The sequence below is a fragment of the Grammomys surdaster genome, unplaced genomic scaffold (genome assembly GCF_004785775.1).
Source record: "Grammomys surdaster isolate TR1022 unplaced genomic scaffold, NIH_TR_1.0 62, whole genome shotgun sequence".
Classification (NCBI taxonomy): Eukaryota; Metazoa; Chordata; class Mammalia; order Rodentia; family Muridae; genus Grammomys; species Grammomys surdaster.
The window spans coordinates 25,385,737-25,403,241 of NW_021604564.1; the positions used below are offsets into that span (position 1 = coordinate 25,385,737).

The window sequence follows — 17,505 nt, forward strand, 5'->3', positions numbered from 1 at the left end:
AACCAAACCAAACCAAACCAAACCAAACCAAACCAAACCAAACCAAACCAAACCAAACCAAACCAAAAACCAAACCAAACCAAACCAAACCAAACCAAAAGACCAGAGTTTACATTCATGAAACGGAAAACTAAAAGAACAATACAAAGGATTAATGAAAGAGTGGATTCTATGAAAAGGAAAAATACCCTGACAAATGGATTTTTAGCAAAACTAGTGAAAAAAACCCAAATCAATAAAATTAGAGATGAAGGAGGATATTATATTATAGCAGTTTTCAATGAGTTCCAGATAATTACCAGTGAATATTCTGAATTTATATTACAACATATTAGAAAAATCTAGATGCTATAAATGTACTCATCATAAAATCCGTTTTTTAAGTTTTAGATATTGTTAGGGCTGAATGTATAGCTCAGTGGCAGAGGACCTGCCTAGTATTTGCGAGGCCCTGGGTTTGATTTCTAGCAATGCCACTCCTCCATCCTCAATCCTACCTCAAATCCTACCTCAAAGTTTTAGGTACCTATTATTCCCTTATTCCTCTTAGTAGGTATATAATGTTTTATGGATTACAAATGTGCTCACTAGATTTTTTTTTTGTTTTTATAAATGAACTTTGATACAAGGTAAGAGTTATCTGGGAAGAGGGGATATCTGGGAGTTGCTTCCATCAGATTGGCCTTAGGCAAATCTGTGGGAAATTTCTTGTTTAATCATTCATGTGGGAGGGCTCAGTCCACTGTAGGCAGTAACTGTTCTGGGCTGGTGATCCTGGTTGTAAAAGAAAGTACCTGAGCAAACCAGAGACAGCAAGCCTGTATGCAGCATTCCTCCATGGTCTCTGCAATAATTTCTGCCTCAAGTTCCTGCCCTGACTTCCCTCAGTGATGGAAAGAACCATGCAAGGGTAAGCATTTAAAATAAACTCATTCTGTATCCACTCTTCTGTTGTGGGACATATGGGTTCTTTCCAGCGTCTGGCTATCATAAATAAGGGTGCTATGAACATAGTGAAACATGTGCCCCTGTGGCAAGGTGGGGCATCTTTTGGGTGTATTCTCAAGAGTGGTATTGCTGGGTCCTCAGGTAGATCTATTTCCAATTTTCTGAGGAACTCCCAGATTGATTTCCAGCGTGGGTTGTACCAGTTTGCAATCCCAGCAGCAATGTAAGAGTGTTCTGCTTTCTCCACATCTTTGCCAACATGTGTTGTCACCTGAGGTATTCCACAACAGAAGAATGGATACAGAAAATGTGGCTCATTTACACAATGGAATACTACTCAGCTATTAAGAATGAGGACATCCTGAGTTTTGCAGGCAAATGGTGGAACTAGAAAATATTGTTCTAACTCAGACCCAAAAGGACATGCATGGTAATGTACTCACTGGTAAGTGGATATTAGCCAAAAAAAAAAAAAGTACAGAATACCCTGATACAGTCCACAGAACTCAAAAAAGTCAACAAGTTGAAGGGCCCAAGTGAGGACACCTCATTCTCATTTGGGAGGGAGAAGGAAACAGTCACAATGGGGAGGGAGAAAGGGACCTGGGAGGGAAAGTAGATGGGGGTTGGGAGACAGGAGACAGGAACATGATCTGTTATTGTGTGAGGGAAAAGAACTGAAGCCCTGAGTATCAGCAGAAAGAATGGAAACAGGCAACCTCGGGAGGTAGGATTGGGGGACCCTCCAGAATGCACCAGAGACCAGAGAGGTGAGAGACTCTCAGGACTCAAGGGAGACATTAGATGAAATGCCTGACAGTGGGGAAAGAGAACTTAAAGAGCCCACCTCCAGCAGAAAGACAGGGCATCAAATGAGGGAGGAGGTTGCCACTCCACAGTCAAAACTCTGACCCATAATTTTTCCTGTTTGAAAGAACTGCAGGGATGGTAATAGAGAGGAGCCTGAGGAAAAGAAGGTCCAGAGACAGCCCCAAAGTGGGATCCAGCTCAAGGGGAGGTCCCAAGGCTTGACACTCTTACTGAGGCTATGGAGCGTTCACAAAAAGGGACCTATCATGACTGTCTTCTGAAAGATCCAACAAGAAGCTGAAAGAGTCTGATGCAGATATTTTCACCCAACCAATGGACAGAAGCTGCTGACCCCTGTGGTTGAATTAGGGAAATGCTGAAAGAAGCTGAGAAGGGTGACCCTGCAGGAGGACCAGCAGTCTCAATTAATCTGGACCCCCGAGATCTCTCAAACACTGGACCACCAAAAAGGCAGTACACATCAGCTGATAGGAGTCCCCCAACACATATACAGCAGAGGACTGTTGTGTCTGGGTTCAGTCAGTGATGATGCACCTAACTCTAAAGAATTAGGTGGGGTGGGGGGATATCCTCGTGGAAACAGGGGGGTGGGGAGGAGGTATGGGATGTGGAACAGTCAGAGGGTAGACTGGGATGGGAGAAATAAAATCTGGAGTTTTAAAAAAATAATAATAAACTCATTCTTTCCCATGTTGCCTTTAGTCATTAGTTCTACCACAGAAGCAGAAAGTAGACAGGAACTCAATGGCTATCTGTCCTTGCTGCATCTTTCTCTTCCCAATCTCAGTTCCCCACTCCCCCAACTGGTATGTCTTGGTAACTATCTGTTAAGCAACAAAAAATTTTGGAGCCCCCTTCTCTAGGCAGAAGTCCAATGAGAGTTAAGCAGTAGACTCCTTTTCCAGGGGAGTGAGTTTCCTGCTACAGCCCTGGTTTACTATGATATATCCCTCCACATACACATTATAGTTACTTCCTCACTGAATGAGCTCATGGCTGATGTCCATATATGCAGAGTGTTTCTGGCAAAGGTTTAATAAAAGGGGAAAAGAAAAAACAATAGGAAAATCTATGGCATTATAACAAATCTCCCTAAACAAATGTAATTAATAAAAATCTAAAACAAAACTCATGTCTGAAAATACCTAAGATGTTTTCGAAGTTTCTCAATCTCCATGTTTTGTTCAGTTACTGTTTTCAGGAAGTGGTGGTTAGTCTGTCATAAGAACAAATCAAAAACGTTTATTAGAATACTTATTTTTAACAACATAAAGCATATAAACAAAAAGGAAAAACAAAATAAAAAATAAGAATTTTGATAATGACTGTATTTTTTGAGGGCAAATGTAACCTTGAAGGAAACTTCACCACTTTACTCCCACGGGTTCTGTCTCAAATCTACAAGACCCTGCTTGCTGTCCATGCGCTTTCTCTGGCTGATCTTTTACCCCTCTACATGTGTATGAACTTGAAAAGTGCTACAAGTTATGGATTCAATGGTGTATCTTGTAGAACAATGTTAGCATGCCTATGTTCATGAGTGGGACAAAACCTCTGTGTATCACTGAGATTAAGTTCCAAAAACATTGTTAATTTATCTGGTTTATTTTTAAAAACTAAAAATTCCATGTATTTATGGGAGGAAGACTCATGCCACAGTACATGAATGTCAAAGCCGACTTGTGGGAATCCGTTCTCTCCTTCTAGCACATAGGTCTCAGGGATTAGACTCAGGTCTTCAGTCTTGGCAGCATCCTTTATCCCCCCAAATCATATTTTAGCCCAATTTATTTTATCTTAAAATCAATTATAGCCCATCCTTTCCATACTTCTGCCTCTGCTTCCAGGAATATTCATCTGTGCCCAGCTTATTTGTTTTTTATGTTTTATTTTCACTATAATGTATTAATAATATAAAATAATGGGCTTCATTATAACATGTATATGTACAAATGTGCTCAGATTTACCCCTTCCATTACCATTTCTTTGTACATTCTCCTCCTTATTCTTTTACATCTCTGTAAACCCTTTTATAATAAAAATATGGTATCATTTCTTTCCTCTCTCCACCCCTCCCACATTTTATCACATATATCCCTTTCAAATTCAGTGTTCTTCTTTATTATTGCATGATCTATCTATCTATCTATCTATCTATCTATCTATCTATCTATCTATCTATCTATCATCTCTCTCTCTCTCTCTCTCTCTCTCTCTCTCTCTCTCTCTCCTTGTGCATATGTGCATTGTGTATGACTATATAAATGTAATCTACTGAGTGTATGTGTATTTACTGTTGCTTACATGTATATTCTTTTAGGGATAGTTACTTGTGATTGGATAACTACGGTGTTCATGTCTGGTGAACACAAATTCTTCTAAGTAGCTTGTAGCTTTCAATCACTTGTAGGTCTTCATCTAGCTAGGAGGTGTCTGCTAAGTGTATCTGGCCCTGTATGGATCTCCCTTCTCTCTGGGGTCCTTGCTACTACTGGCCCAAAGGGAGCAGAGTGATGAACAGGGTGTCAGAGGGCCAGTGAGTATGAACAGTAATAATGACATACCAAGACTAGCTTCAGGGAGACAGATCAACTTTACTTGGGGTGAATCAAGGGATTTACAGTTTTGGGGGAAGAGGGAGATGGAATATCCAGGATGGGCAAAGGTCATTGGCTGAATGCTAAGGTATGGAGATGCCTCATTAGCATGGGGAAGCATTCCAGGAATCTCAAGTGCTTGCTGAACAGGTTCTTGTCTAGAGAAAGGAAGCTGAACCTACAATAGTAACCAAGGCTATATGACATTTCCCAGGTATGGGGTGTAGGGGCTGGGATCCCCCAGGTTGACAAGAGGAAGTCTCACAGACCAAGGGAGTCTACCATTTTGTACTGAGCTCAAGGCTTTCCGATAACATCAGACTTTGACCTTAGCAGCAAGACAACGGCACCCTATATTATTTCATGCTCAAGTTTGTGTGAATTTTTTCATCTGGATGATTTACTTACTGATATTGAGTGGAGTAGTGACATTCCCCACTATTATCACATCCTATTATATCTAGCGATACTTGTTTAGGAAGTGGTACACCAACATCTGTTGCATACATATAAATGATAGTTACATTTTCTTTATAGATTGTTCCCTTTGTCAATATATGGGAACCTCTACCTTTAGATTCGTTTTGGTTTGAAGTCTGCTCTGTATATACAGGTTTATTACTGTTGTTAATCCTAGATGTCTGTTAGTTTTTTGAGTTGAGCATGCTGGATTTGTTCCTAATTCTTATTTGTTAATCTTTCCTCATGAGAATTACTTAGGTCTAATGTTTCTCTTTTCCTTCATTCTGCATTGGAATTTTTAAAATATATTCCCTAGTGCTGGCTTAGTTGGCATGTGTTGCTTTCAGTTGTGTTCATCTTGGAAGATCTTCATCTCTCCATTGATTTTAAATAACTGTTCGATATGATAATCTTAGCTGGCAGTTATTTACTCTAAGAGATTGAAATATACCATACTGTGCTTTTTTGGCTCCTAGAGTTTCTCCTGAGAGAGAGGTCTGCTGTAATTCTAAGTTTGACTTTAGAAGCAACTTGAGATTTCACTTACAGCTTTTACTATTTTGTTTTTGTTCTGTACTCTTGGCATTTAACTAGACTGTGGCATGGAAACACAGTTTAGCCTCTGTGCAGAGAAAGGGGCTGTGATGCTGCTTTTCTGGCCTCATTTGGAGTTCTTAATGGTTCTTATTCTTGGACTGCCATATCTTTTTGTAGATTTGGGAAATTTTCTGTTCCAATGAACATGTTTTATACATCTCTGTTTGGTGTTTTAATCTCAGCTCCTTCTTCTGCCCTTAAAATTCTTCTATTTTGTTAGTTTCTAAAAACTGTGGTAATGATTTTTTTTAAGATTATCTCAAACTGCTATTAGGAATTAGTTCCAAAATATCTTTAATTCCCAATTCTGTCTTTTTTTTTTATTTACTAAGAATGTAACTCCTCTTACTTGAATTCTTTCAATTTTTCACTTGATCTAGACTATGCAAGTCAATTTGTCAGGCTAGTATATGGTGTCCTTTAGTTCCATTATTTTTTTAAATTAATTTATTAATTTACTTTACATCCTGACTATAGTCCTCCCCCTTCTCCCAGTCCTTCCCTTCCACCTCCCCTTATCTCAGCCACTCCTTCTCCCTTTCTCATCAGAAAAGGGGAGTCCTCCCATGGATATCAACCAACCCTGGCATATCAAATTACGGTAAGGCTAGGCTCATCTTCCCCTGTTCAGGCTAGAGGCGGCAGCCAGGTAGGGAAAAAGGGTCCCAACAACAGGCAATAAAGTCAGAGACTGCCCCTGCTCCAGCTGTTAGAGGAAACCTACATGAAGATCAAGTTATACAACTGTCACATATATGCAGAGGGTTTTGGTCAGTCTATGCATGCTCCCTAGTGGGGTGTTCAGTCTCTGTGAACCCCTATGGGCCAAGGTTAGTTGATTTTTTAGTTTTTGGGAGGGTTTCCATTATTTTTATATATAAGTCCACGTTTCATGAATTGTTTTCATTGACCTCAGTGAGCATCTTATTAAGATACTCTTATATTTTATGTTCTCTATTATCTATCTACCTGTCCACCCATCCATCCATCCATCCATCCATCCATCCATCCCCCCATCTCCTTTTATTTAGGGCTGATTCATGTGGTTCTTTTGAAACATCTTTTTTTCTAGGCATGAAAGAAAACTGGAATCCTCCTCGTCTTCAAAGACTGATGATATCTTGTAAGAGAGGACTTCTACTAATTAACTAGTCACAGGGTTGGGAGATATCCTGTATTACTTTCCTCCTCCTAGAGATAGTGGCAAAAATAGCTTTTTGTACTTGTTCTGTGATAAACAAGGGGCAAGGCACTGTGGCATGCATCAGTCTGTTATGAATCTTTCATCTCCTCCAGGCAACTATACCATGCTGGACAGAGCACAAAGACCAACAAGACTGACATGTTTCTAGAAAACCATTTGTTGGATGCAAAGATTTATTTTTTTCCTGCAGGAGGAAGTCAAGAGCTGAGCTTTTACTCATTAGCTAGTAATGAGTAAGAGATGGGCAGGGTCAATGGCATCGATTATCCAAGCAGCATCACAGCACCTTTCTCTGCACAGTGGCTAAACTATCTAGGACCTGTGAGAATTCCAAGACAAACATGACATAAGTCAATCTTTTGAGAACCCTTTCAGAAAAGTTGAGGCTCTTAGATGTGGACATCAATCTCTCACTTCTGGAGGAAACTGGGAGCTAGTCTTATTTTTTTTTTTTTTTATTGGATGATTTATTTACATTTCCTATGTTGTCCCCTTACCCCATCCCCCACCACCCCCTCGGAACCCCCAACCCCCTTGCCCCTCCTCCTTCTTCTCTGTGGATGTAACCTCTATCTACCCCCCCCACTCCCACCTCCCCACCCTCAAAATTCCCACCCCCTGGGGCATCCAACCTTCATGAGGTCAAGGTTCTCTTTTTCCACCTATGCCCAGCAGGGCCCTCCACTTTTACATATTCAGCTAAAGCCCTGGATCCCCCCCTAAGTGCTCCCAGGCTGGTGGTTTAGACCCTGGGAGCTGTGGTTGGTTGGTATTGTTGCTCTCCTCATGGTGCCACAAATCCTTTCAGCTCCTTCAGTCTTCACTCTAACTCCTCTATTGAGAACCCCATGATCAGTTCAATGGCTAGTTGTGAGCATCTGCCTCTGAATATGTCTGACTCTTGAAGGCCTCTGAGGAGATATCCATATCAGGCTCTTATCAGCATGCACTTCCTGTCTTCCACATCAGCATCTACCTTTGGTGATTGCACATGGGATACATACTCAGGTGGAGTGGTCTTGAGACGGCCCCTCCTTCAGTTTCTGTCCCTCACTTTGTCTCCATATTTGCTCCCTTGAGTATTTTGTTGCTCCTAGTCTTATTTTTAATAAGGATCCTATAGTACAAACTAAAACCAACCCACTGGCTTTATCAAGCCTGTTAAAATCATCTTCTCTTGTATGCAGAAACTGTTCAATGGTTCTGATTGCTGAATTTGTGTGTGTGTGTGTGTGTGTGTGTGTGTGACAAAAGGGTTCTATCTACTCTCACACTTTCCTCAAGTCTTACTAAAATACAGTTTATTCTATACTTATTATTTTATTGTGTATCTGCAGCCTAGTAAGAAGCCTTTTTAATGGGAATTGCTTGTCTTTTATAAGCAAATGCCTTTTTGTTTTGATCTTGACTCAAGATTGGCTCCTGCAACTAAGCTCTGAATACTCCTTGATTTACACAAGATTGTTTCATGAAAGTTTTGGAGCTTAGTAGTTGTTTGCTATCTACCAAATACATTAAGAAAATTCTGTAGTTCTGGCCTGAGAGTATGCATTTTTTCTTTTTTTAAAGACAGGGTCTCACAAGCATGGTCCTTCATTTAAAGAGATCTGCCTGGCTTGGCCATTGCTTCATGAACGCTGGAATGAAAGGCACCACCATGGCTTAATATATTCCTTGTGATACTCAAACATACTTTATCTATGACTTTCCTTAAAAATATTTAGGGGTTCTAGCAGGATATTTATTCTGCTACATTGTATCCACAGTGGAGCTCGGTGAATAGGCAGTAAAAGAGGAGTTGGAGCTGGAAGAAGAAGAGATGAAGAGGAGGGGAGAAGAAGAGGAAGGGGAGGAGAAGGAGGCGATCACCCATGGAGAACCATGGATGGGTCGAAAGCTGTCCTGGGTAGCAACTTCTATCAAAAGGTTAGATATTGGGTAACAACTCTAATTGTGTGGTCATCTTATTGATTATTTCTAAAAATATAAATCCTTTAGATAATCATTAAGCTTTAAGAGTCTCAATTTTACTGGGTACTGCGAGGATGGCAGATATTGTCTGGGGTTCAGCTGAGCTCTGTGGATGCAGCATGGGGGATTGGCAGAGCCATCCCCCTAACTGGTGTTTTGTGGGTCACAGGGCCTGTGCATCTAGCTAGCTAGCTGGAGTCCTCGTCAGATTCGAGGAGCAGCAGGAACATGGCAGCTGCCTGGGAACAAGCCGGACCAGGCACCATTTTCTAAATATCATCCCTACAAGAGGGTCACTGATACAATAAGGTATCTATAGCAGAAATACCAAAGGATTATATAATTCCTACAGTTCTGGGAGATACACTCGGAGAAACGATAAATAATTGTGACACTAGGTTAAAGTACTAGCTTTCATGTAGAAATATATTATTAAAAGCCTTTAATAACAGAACTTAGCAATCCTTTTGTGTTGGAGCATTAAGACTCCTTAGAAGTAAATATATTGTAAAAATAAAATAAACAAATCTATGATTAGAAATCCCAAATGTTAACCAGGTTTGGTAGCTCATGTCTAGAATCCCAGTACTAGAGAAAGTGAGACATGAGGACTGTCAGGAGTTTTAAGCAAGCTTAGTATGGGACTAATGTTGCAAAAATAACACAAACAAAAAAGGAGGTTCTATATGTTAGCAAAGGTAGTCAACATTTGATTAATAAGACAATGCAATAAAATGGGATAACTTACTTTTGATGACATAACTCTACTCTTAAGCACAGACATTGTTTAGGTATTAGCAAGAATTAGCAGAGTAACTAGGGAAGAATGAAAAGCAAAGGGAGGGATCACCCAGAGTGCTATAATTCTATTTAATTCTATTTTAATTCTATATAATTCTATTACCCAACAATGAGAAAAAATGAAATTCTAAGGAGATAAGGAAAACAAAAGAAAAATAAGAGAACTAAAAGACAGTAAGTAGAACTGGGAGGCTGAATTATATTTGTTTTAGAAAAATGTAGGAAAATTTACATATATATGTATATACACATTACATATATTAATCCCATATACTGAGAGTTAATTTACAAATGGTTCTTAGTTTAGTTCTTTAAAACAAATCAATTCACAGATCTATGTTATTTTTATCACATTTCTGGCTGTATGTGACAAGAAAAACTAAAGAGAGGAGCTGAAGGTCTAGATCACTCTACTCGTAAGAGACCTTGCCAAATACCCTAAGAGAGTTTTCAGATTAGGATGTAATTCAAATACACATTGGTTAGATCTTTAAAGGGTACTGTTCAGTTTAAAGAAGTATGTTCAGTTACTGAATATGTAAGGAAATCAGAAAAGATTATATGCCTTAACGTATACAGCATGCTTTGTTGCTTTGATGTGAATAAAAATGAAAAAATATAGTTATAGTTTCTAATTTATAAAAAGTAGGTACAAAAAAATGTTTATTTCCACTTACCATTTCTATGTTCTCATTAGCAACATGGAGTTTCTTGGTTAGTTGTTGAAAATTGTTCAGCTGATCCTAATAGGAAATTAGAGCAAGTCCATAGTATTTTGCTTGTAGCCCATGCTTTAAATAAAACTAAAATCAAGTCTAATATTGTACAAGTAAATTTGTATGACATCAGCATTATATCTTCTATTGTGTGAATTAGTAGTGAAATAAATAAGAAAAAAATGTAAATTGATTAAAAATAAAACAAGGAAGCAATGGTGCTATTAATGATTTATGTTTATGTAAAATCATTATTTGTACAAACTTATTCATCAATAAATAATATTTTAAATATAAAAGATGCATTTATAAACATTTAAGTGACTAGAAATTTCAAAAGCTAGAGAGTATATACACAACACGGGAAACTACATATTCAAGCATATCCAAAATGGATAAGATCAACTACGTAAAGGAGCCACTGTGTTACTTGTGCAACTGCTGTAAAAACCTCCCATGTTCCACAAGTTTAAAGTAACTTCATCAGGTCATACAGTCCTATTAAACACTACTTGTACAAATAACATAAAGCTGAAGCAGGTTGTTAACATGTTAGATAACAAGTGATCAATAGGCAACCAGGGAAATAGAGATGAAGTACTTTTGTAAAGTTATTTATAAAAAAAATCAAATGATGTAGAAATCTACTATAGTAGAAGAATGATCTTATGTGAAAATGACAAAATAAATTTAAGGCCTTAGTGTTGATCTGAATTAGGAAACAGTCTTGAAGAATTTACTTTTATTAAAAGTGGTTTCTACTAGACCCCAGTAGTTAAAAGTTTTATAGATCAGATTTTATATGTTATTTCAAACCACAGCACAGATTAAAAAAATATTGTAAACTAGAATATCATCAGAATTACACAGTCAGAAATTCACTATGATATTAAGAGTATTCACAACTTGAAGAATTAACAAATGAGAGTTATGATAACCTACTTATTTTAACAAATAATTCTTAAGTCCATAGTACTCAAATGTACTTAGCAGTAGAAGAATCAACTGAAAAACAAACAATAAGGGAAGACTTCCCAATGGAACAGGAGGTCTTTATGAGACAGTTTGTTAACAGAGGTATAAATCTAAAGCTGGATGCCCAATGTAAAAACACTTCTGTTCTAGACACAAAGTAATCTTCAGTAAAAAGTAAGGCTTCTTCCTATGATAAATTTATAATTTATTTAAGTTATTGTCAACATAGTGGACATCTATTTTAGTAATAGGTCATATTCAATTGTGTGAACATTGCTATTTGACAGTGTTATCATTGTATTTGAGCAAGTTTCTCCACTTAATGGAACTCAATGAACAAGTTTTATTTTGTTTTGTTTCAAAACAGGTAGAAAATTAAGCAGTTAAAGCTCCAGAGATCAGTTTATAAAAAACAGTTTTATATTTCTTTCCCAAACTAATACACCTTTTAATTCTAGTAGCATTCAAAACACAACATGCACCGAGGCAGTTCTTTGATTACTTATCTGTTTAAAAAATCTTGAGATATATTTATTATTAACATTAAGAAACATGAGAGCTTTAGGAATTTCTTTCCCAAACACCTTTTTTAATGATACAATTTCTGACAAATATTTAAGAAAATCATGAAACCTAGGCTTACTTTTTGCTTTCGGTTTTCAAATACATGAATCTGGGCTTCAGTCATATGTTCCTGGTAGAGTTTCTGTAGACTTTCCAACTCCTGAGAAGTAGTCTGCCAGAGTTCCAGAGCCCAAGTTTTCTCCTATCAAACAACAACAAAAAACCCAATAGTTTCTTAAAGTATCAGCAAGCTATTTACTGATAGTATAAATAATCATGCTCTTTTACAAATGAATACTTGTAAAGTTACAAAGCAAATCTAGAATGTATATAAAGATGGTAGTCATGCAGAGTTTAATGAAAGAACACTTTCAGAGAATGCACTATTAGGGAAGTTAACTATTATGTGACCAGAACAAATGTACTTAACACAAGTTACAATGACCACAATCATCACTAAATGATGCACTCTTTGGGAATATCGTTGTATATATAGTCCATCATTGGCAGGTTGTTATGTGGGATGTGACTGCAATATAATGATATTCATGCTTTAAAAAATTTAGTTGTAATTTTCTTATTTTGAAAATTTCCTTTTACTTAGAGTTAATAGCTAAAATTAATGTTACCAGCAATACATATTAAAAACCACTCTATTTGCTTTACAAAGTAAATTGGACTTGTGAAGGCTCCATTCCCCAGTGTAGGGGAATGCCAGGGCCTTGAGGTGGGAACACCCTCATAAAGCAGGGGGAGGGAATGGGAGAGAGGGGTTCTGCAGGGGAAAACAGGAAGGGGATAACATTTGAAATGTAAATAAAGAAAAGATCCAATAAAAAAATCTAAATTGTGCTGTGCTCTAAATGTGGAAAGCACATCTAATTTTATATAAAAACTAATAAAATGTATTATTCATAAAAAGTATTAAAACCAAATAAAGTAAAAATTTCAAGCAAAAAAAGTGTAAATTAAGCCTTGACATTAACTAAAAAAGAAAAGCCTTTCTGAGAAAGTATAATATGACTTTTCTGATTGTAAAGAGTTAAGTGTTTATTGTAGAAAACTAAGAAAACATGGAAAACAGAAGCATAAAAGAAATATTTAGAACTTTAGCATTAGCTCTTCTAATAAATATTACTAACTTGGATATAATCATGGATAAATGTTGACTATTCACAACTATAAATTTTTTATAAGTTGCTTCTGGGATACATGTTTTTAAGTTTTTCTTTTAGTAAAATTATAATCAAATATGTATTGTTTTTAATACTAAAGACTAAATATGGATAGATATAACTCACAGAAATGTACTTTAGGATATTAAAAGAAGATAAAGTAGTCTGAGTAGAGTCTTGAAACCAAAAGGCTAAGAAATGTTAATTTAACCCACTGAGAGCAGGCAAACAGCAAGCAGCCTAGGGTTCCTTAGCAAGTTCTGACTAAGTATGGAAAACAACAAAACAACATGTTTTCTCTTTGGTGTTGCTGGGATGATAAATGTCCCCTGTGGGCCCATGATTTGAATCCTGGATCCTCAGTTGGTGGTCTGTTTGGGAGGTTAAAGGAAGAGCTAGAGCTTTGTTAGAGGAAGTCAACACTGGGCAGGATTTGAAGGTTTCTAGCTTTGTCCCATTTCTAGCTGGATTCCTGTGCGGTTGAAATAAGATCTCTCTCAGCTTTCTGCTCTTGTTGCTGGCCTCTACAGCTTGTCACTGAGGGGTCTAATTCTATGGAGTCATAAGCCAAATAAATGCTTTAAGTTGCTTTTAGCCAATTCACATTATCATGGCAAGCTTTGGAATCCCAGGGGAAGGCTAGTGTATCACTTGTAATTTTCCTGAAAAGGCAGAGCTAAAAGACTGGACTATGCTGAGTATACTTTTAGAATATAGGATTTCAATTTCTATAAAATGACTACTAAATTATAACATGCACTTAGAAAATGTACAAATGACCCCCCAACTCTCTTGTGGTTGGTCTTAAATGTATGATCTTTCTCCCTCTGTCTCCCTTTATATGGCAGAGGGAGGAAGATCATAGAATCCTCCATCTTAAGGAACTGTCATCTTTCCTTCTGAAACCATATATGAGTTTTGTCTGTATGTGAGTTATCAAATTTTTTGATAGACAGAATTTGGAGTTAGAAGACATAGTATAGATCTTCAAGTCCTACATGGATAATTATAGACAATTGATTTCCTTCAGATTTTTTGTTTTCTTTAATATTATTTACCATTTCATTTTCTTAATCATTCAGGTCATTAAAATGTCTCATATTTCAAAAAGTCCCAGAACAAGAATGACAAGAATTACCTGCAGTAGCACTTTTAGCACCCCTCCCTACTTTTCTGTTGATTTTTTTTAGATTTATTTTATGTGTGTATTTTGTGTGCATGTATATGTGCACCATGTATGTACCTTGTGCCCACAGAAGTCAGAAGAGGCATTGCATCCCCTGATAATGGAGTTATAGATGTGTGTGAGCCAGCATGTGTGTGCTGAGAACTGAACCTAGGTCCTCTGTAAGATCAACACATGCTTTTAGGTGCCTAGCCATCTCTCCAGCCCTTGTATTACTTGTTTAGCCTAGGGCCTTGTACATGACCGACAAGTGCTCTGCAAACTCCATATTCTTAAAGTAGTGGTTCTCAAAGGACCGGCATTATCAACATTTTTTTAGGAATGAAAGTTATTGAGCTCTGCTTCAGATAGTGAGACAGGAGAGATCATCTTCTTCCCTCTGGCTCCCTTCATACGGCCTCTTCTTAATAAAAGAAGAGGGGGATAATTTTGTTTTGACAAGTCTCAAAGTGATTATAATATACATGAATTTGAGAGATACTAAGTTCATATATAACTTCTGAACCAGTATGAGTTTATCATTTCAAACCTCCAGTTTAATTAATTCTATATTTTTAGATTTTAGAATTATTTCCTATTTTTCAATTTTAGAAGCATATAAGTTTAATTAATATTTCTACATTTTAACTATAATTCATATTGATAAATATTTATTCTTATTGCTTTTAATTATGTGCATACATGTATTTGTGTGCACATGAGTAAAAGGGCCTCCAAGATCAGAGGTCTCATATCTCCTGGAGCTGGATTATAGGTAATTGTCCCTCCCTTGGTGTGGGTGTTGGAAACTAAATTCTGTTCATCTGGGAGAACATTATGCTCTCTTAACCACTGAGCCATCTTTCCAACTCAACGTACTACTCTTTAAAAAGGAAAAATTATTAGTTCTTTGAGAATTTTGTACATTGTGTTTCATCATATTCATCCCTCCTCCTAACTCTTCTCAGACTCATCCCATCCTTTCAGCCCTGGCTAGCCTGGAATTTTGCTACCTAGACCATGCTAGCCTCAAATACAAAGAGATCCACCTTCCTCTGCCTCCTGCGTCCTGAGATTAAAGGCATATTCCACTCTACCCAGCTTCCACAAAAACTCTTTAACAATTACAAGAATCTGTGTAATGTCATCATCTAACTATTGAAAGAATATAAACATTTTAAGACTCTTACTGTCAAACTTATGCTTTCCAGAAGTTTTACAAATCATATTAATATAACAGAACAAAATGTTCAAAACTAAATGCATTAAGGACTTAATATTGTACTCTTGCTGTTCTATCCTAAAGCAATATATTTTATCTGCAATTAACTTTTAAATATACTTTATAGAAATAAGGGTAACTTATTAACTTAAATATATATTCAGCACTATAGGCTCAAATGTAACTATCATAAAAACATAATAAAATAAATTATAATCAATAGATATAAATGAGGAAGATGAACTGATGACAATGTAGAGCTTCCAAGGTCACACAGTTTGGAAGTAAAATGGAGACCAAACACAAGAACTCTGACCAGCCCCACCCAGTATCTCATCACTTGTTACCCTTTCCTAAAAGGTCAATGAAAGAAAGAACCCAATTCTGTATTAGTGACATTATGTGACAGTCTGTCACATAATAGGTACTTAATAAATATTTATGGAATGAAGGTATTGGAATTGTTAATGGAGTACTGTGTCTACAACAGTCAATCTTGTTAAGGGGAGGAGAGATTCAATCCTTTCCCTTCAGGATACCAACATCTGCAAAGGATCAAGTCCTTTATATAAAAGGACAAAGAATTTACATATAATGTTCATGCCTGCTCCCACAAACATTAATTATCTATAGCTTACTCACATCTAACACTGTGTTCTGTAAACACTTTGCATATTCCATTGTTTAGGTTGTAAGATAATGTCTACATATGGTCAGGACAGACACAATACTTTTTATATATATATTTCTAAGTGTTCATCTTTTTTATTTGTTCTTCTCTCATACATTACATCCTGGCTGCAGTTTCCCCTCCCCCTTTTCCTCCCAGTTCTTCCCCATCAACTCCCCTGTCCCCTCAGACCCATTCCTCCTCCTATCTCTTCAGAAAAGAGCAGGCTTCCAGAGATATCAACAAAACATGGCCTAACAAGTTGCAGTAAGACTGCACAAACCCTTATATCGAGGCTGGACTAGTAAGAGGCAACCCAGTAGGAGGAAAGGAGTCCCAAGAACAGGCGAAAGAGTCAGAGACAATTCCTGCTCCCATTGTTAGGGATCCCACAAGAACATCAAATCACACTGTAACATATATGCAGAGGACCTAGATCAGACATTCAGGCTCCGTGATTGTCAGGTCCATCTCTGTGAGCCCCTCTGAGGCCCTAGTTAATTGATTCTGTGGTGGCTTTGACCCCTCTGCCTCCTTCTTCCCCATCTTCTTCAAAATTCCCAGAGCTCCACCTAATATTTGCTGTAAATATCACAGATGCAACATTTTTAAGAATATTTTTGATCTCATGGCTGACTTAATCTGTTAGTGTGGAGCCTAGTGTAGTGATAAGAATGGCCAATTGTGTTTTGACAAAATAAAGATTTTTTTTCTCAATATTCATCTTTAAATATTCTGTTTAATTTAGTTTTCACTTGTTCAATTTCAGTAAACTTCCAGAGTATGAGACTAAGTTCATTCAATCTTGTAACAGATAATCACATTCAGTTTTTTTTAAATCAAATTTTAAAAAGCAAATTAACACAAAAATAGCTATTTATTTAATCAGAGTACCTGACCTTAAATCCAACCTCCACCCAATCTCCAAAAATGTTCATGCATAAAAGAAAGTAATGTACTAGTACTTACTAATCAGGATAAACCCTGGTATGACTGTTCCATGAACTTTCTAACATTTAAGGAATAATAAATGTATATTATGCTATGGCTTTCTAAAAGATACCGCAATATCTAGCATATGAAAGAGTAATTCCCACTTATGTCTGTGTAAACAACTGTAAATTCCTCCTAGTATGGAACAGAGAAAAATTTTCCACATCATTTTCCTCTGTATTTTTTTAAGCTCCTTTTATTTATATATTGAAAAAATTCAATGTTAGAACATGTTCCTGATTAACATAAACACAGCCTTTCTAATTTACTTAAAATAGTATTCATAAGTAGTCTCAAAACAGATTTCTAGGGAATAAAGCTATAATTTTTTACAAACTATTTTTATACAGACTATTACAAAATCAAATTTGTAATTCATAATTTCTAGGACTATTTATAAACAAAGAAATTGAGGCACAAAGATTTTTCTCCACCTACTGATCTACAGAGTAGAATAGAATCAGATGCAAACAAGGTCTGAGACACAGCGATGCAAAATTATAAAATGAAATAAACATTTTCTTATGTACAAATTTACAAAAATTATAACATTGAAAAATGAAACACACAGAGCACAGAATCACAAAAATTTCAAAAACTACAAGAGGATAAA

General features: G+C 36.7%; 1 protein-coding gene across 4 annotated transcripts in view; it reads right to left on the reverse strand.

The window, feature by feature from the left end:
• Sclt1 (sodium channel and clathrin linker 1) overlaps window positions 1-17,505 on the reverse strand; it is a 114,841-nt gene that overhangs the window by 75,857 nt on the left and 21,479 nt on the right. For all 4 annotated transcript variants that reach the window (XM_028762739.1, XM_028762748.1, XM_028762767.1 and 1 more), the window contains 3 exons: window positions 11,747-11,869; window positions 10,090-10,155; window positions 2,925-2,995 (listed from right to left, as the gene is read on the reverse strand). In XM_028762739.1, coding sequence (XP_028618572.1) covers window positions 2,925-2,995; window positions 10,090-10,155; window positions 11,747-11,869 — 260 coding nt within the window. The remainder of the gene's footprint in view (window positions 1-2,924; window positions 2,996-10,089; window positions 10,156-11,746; window positions 11,870-17,505) is intronic.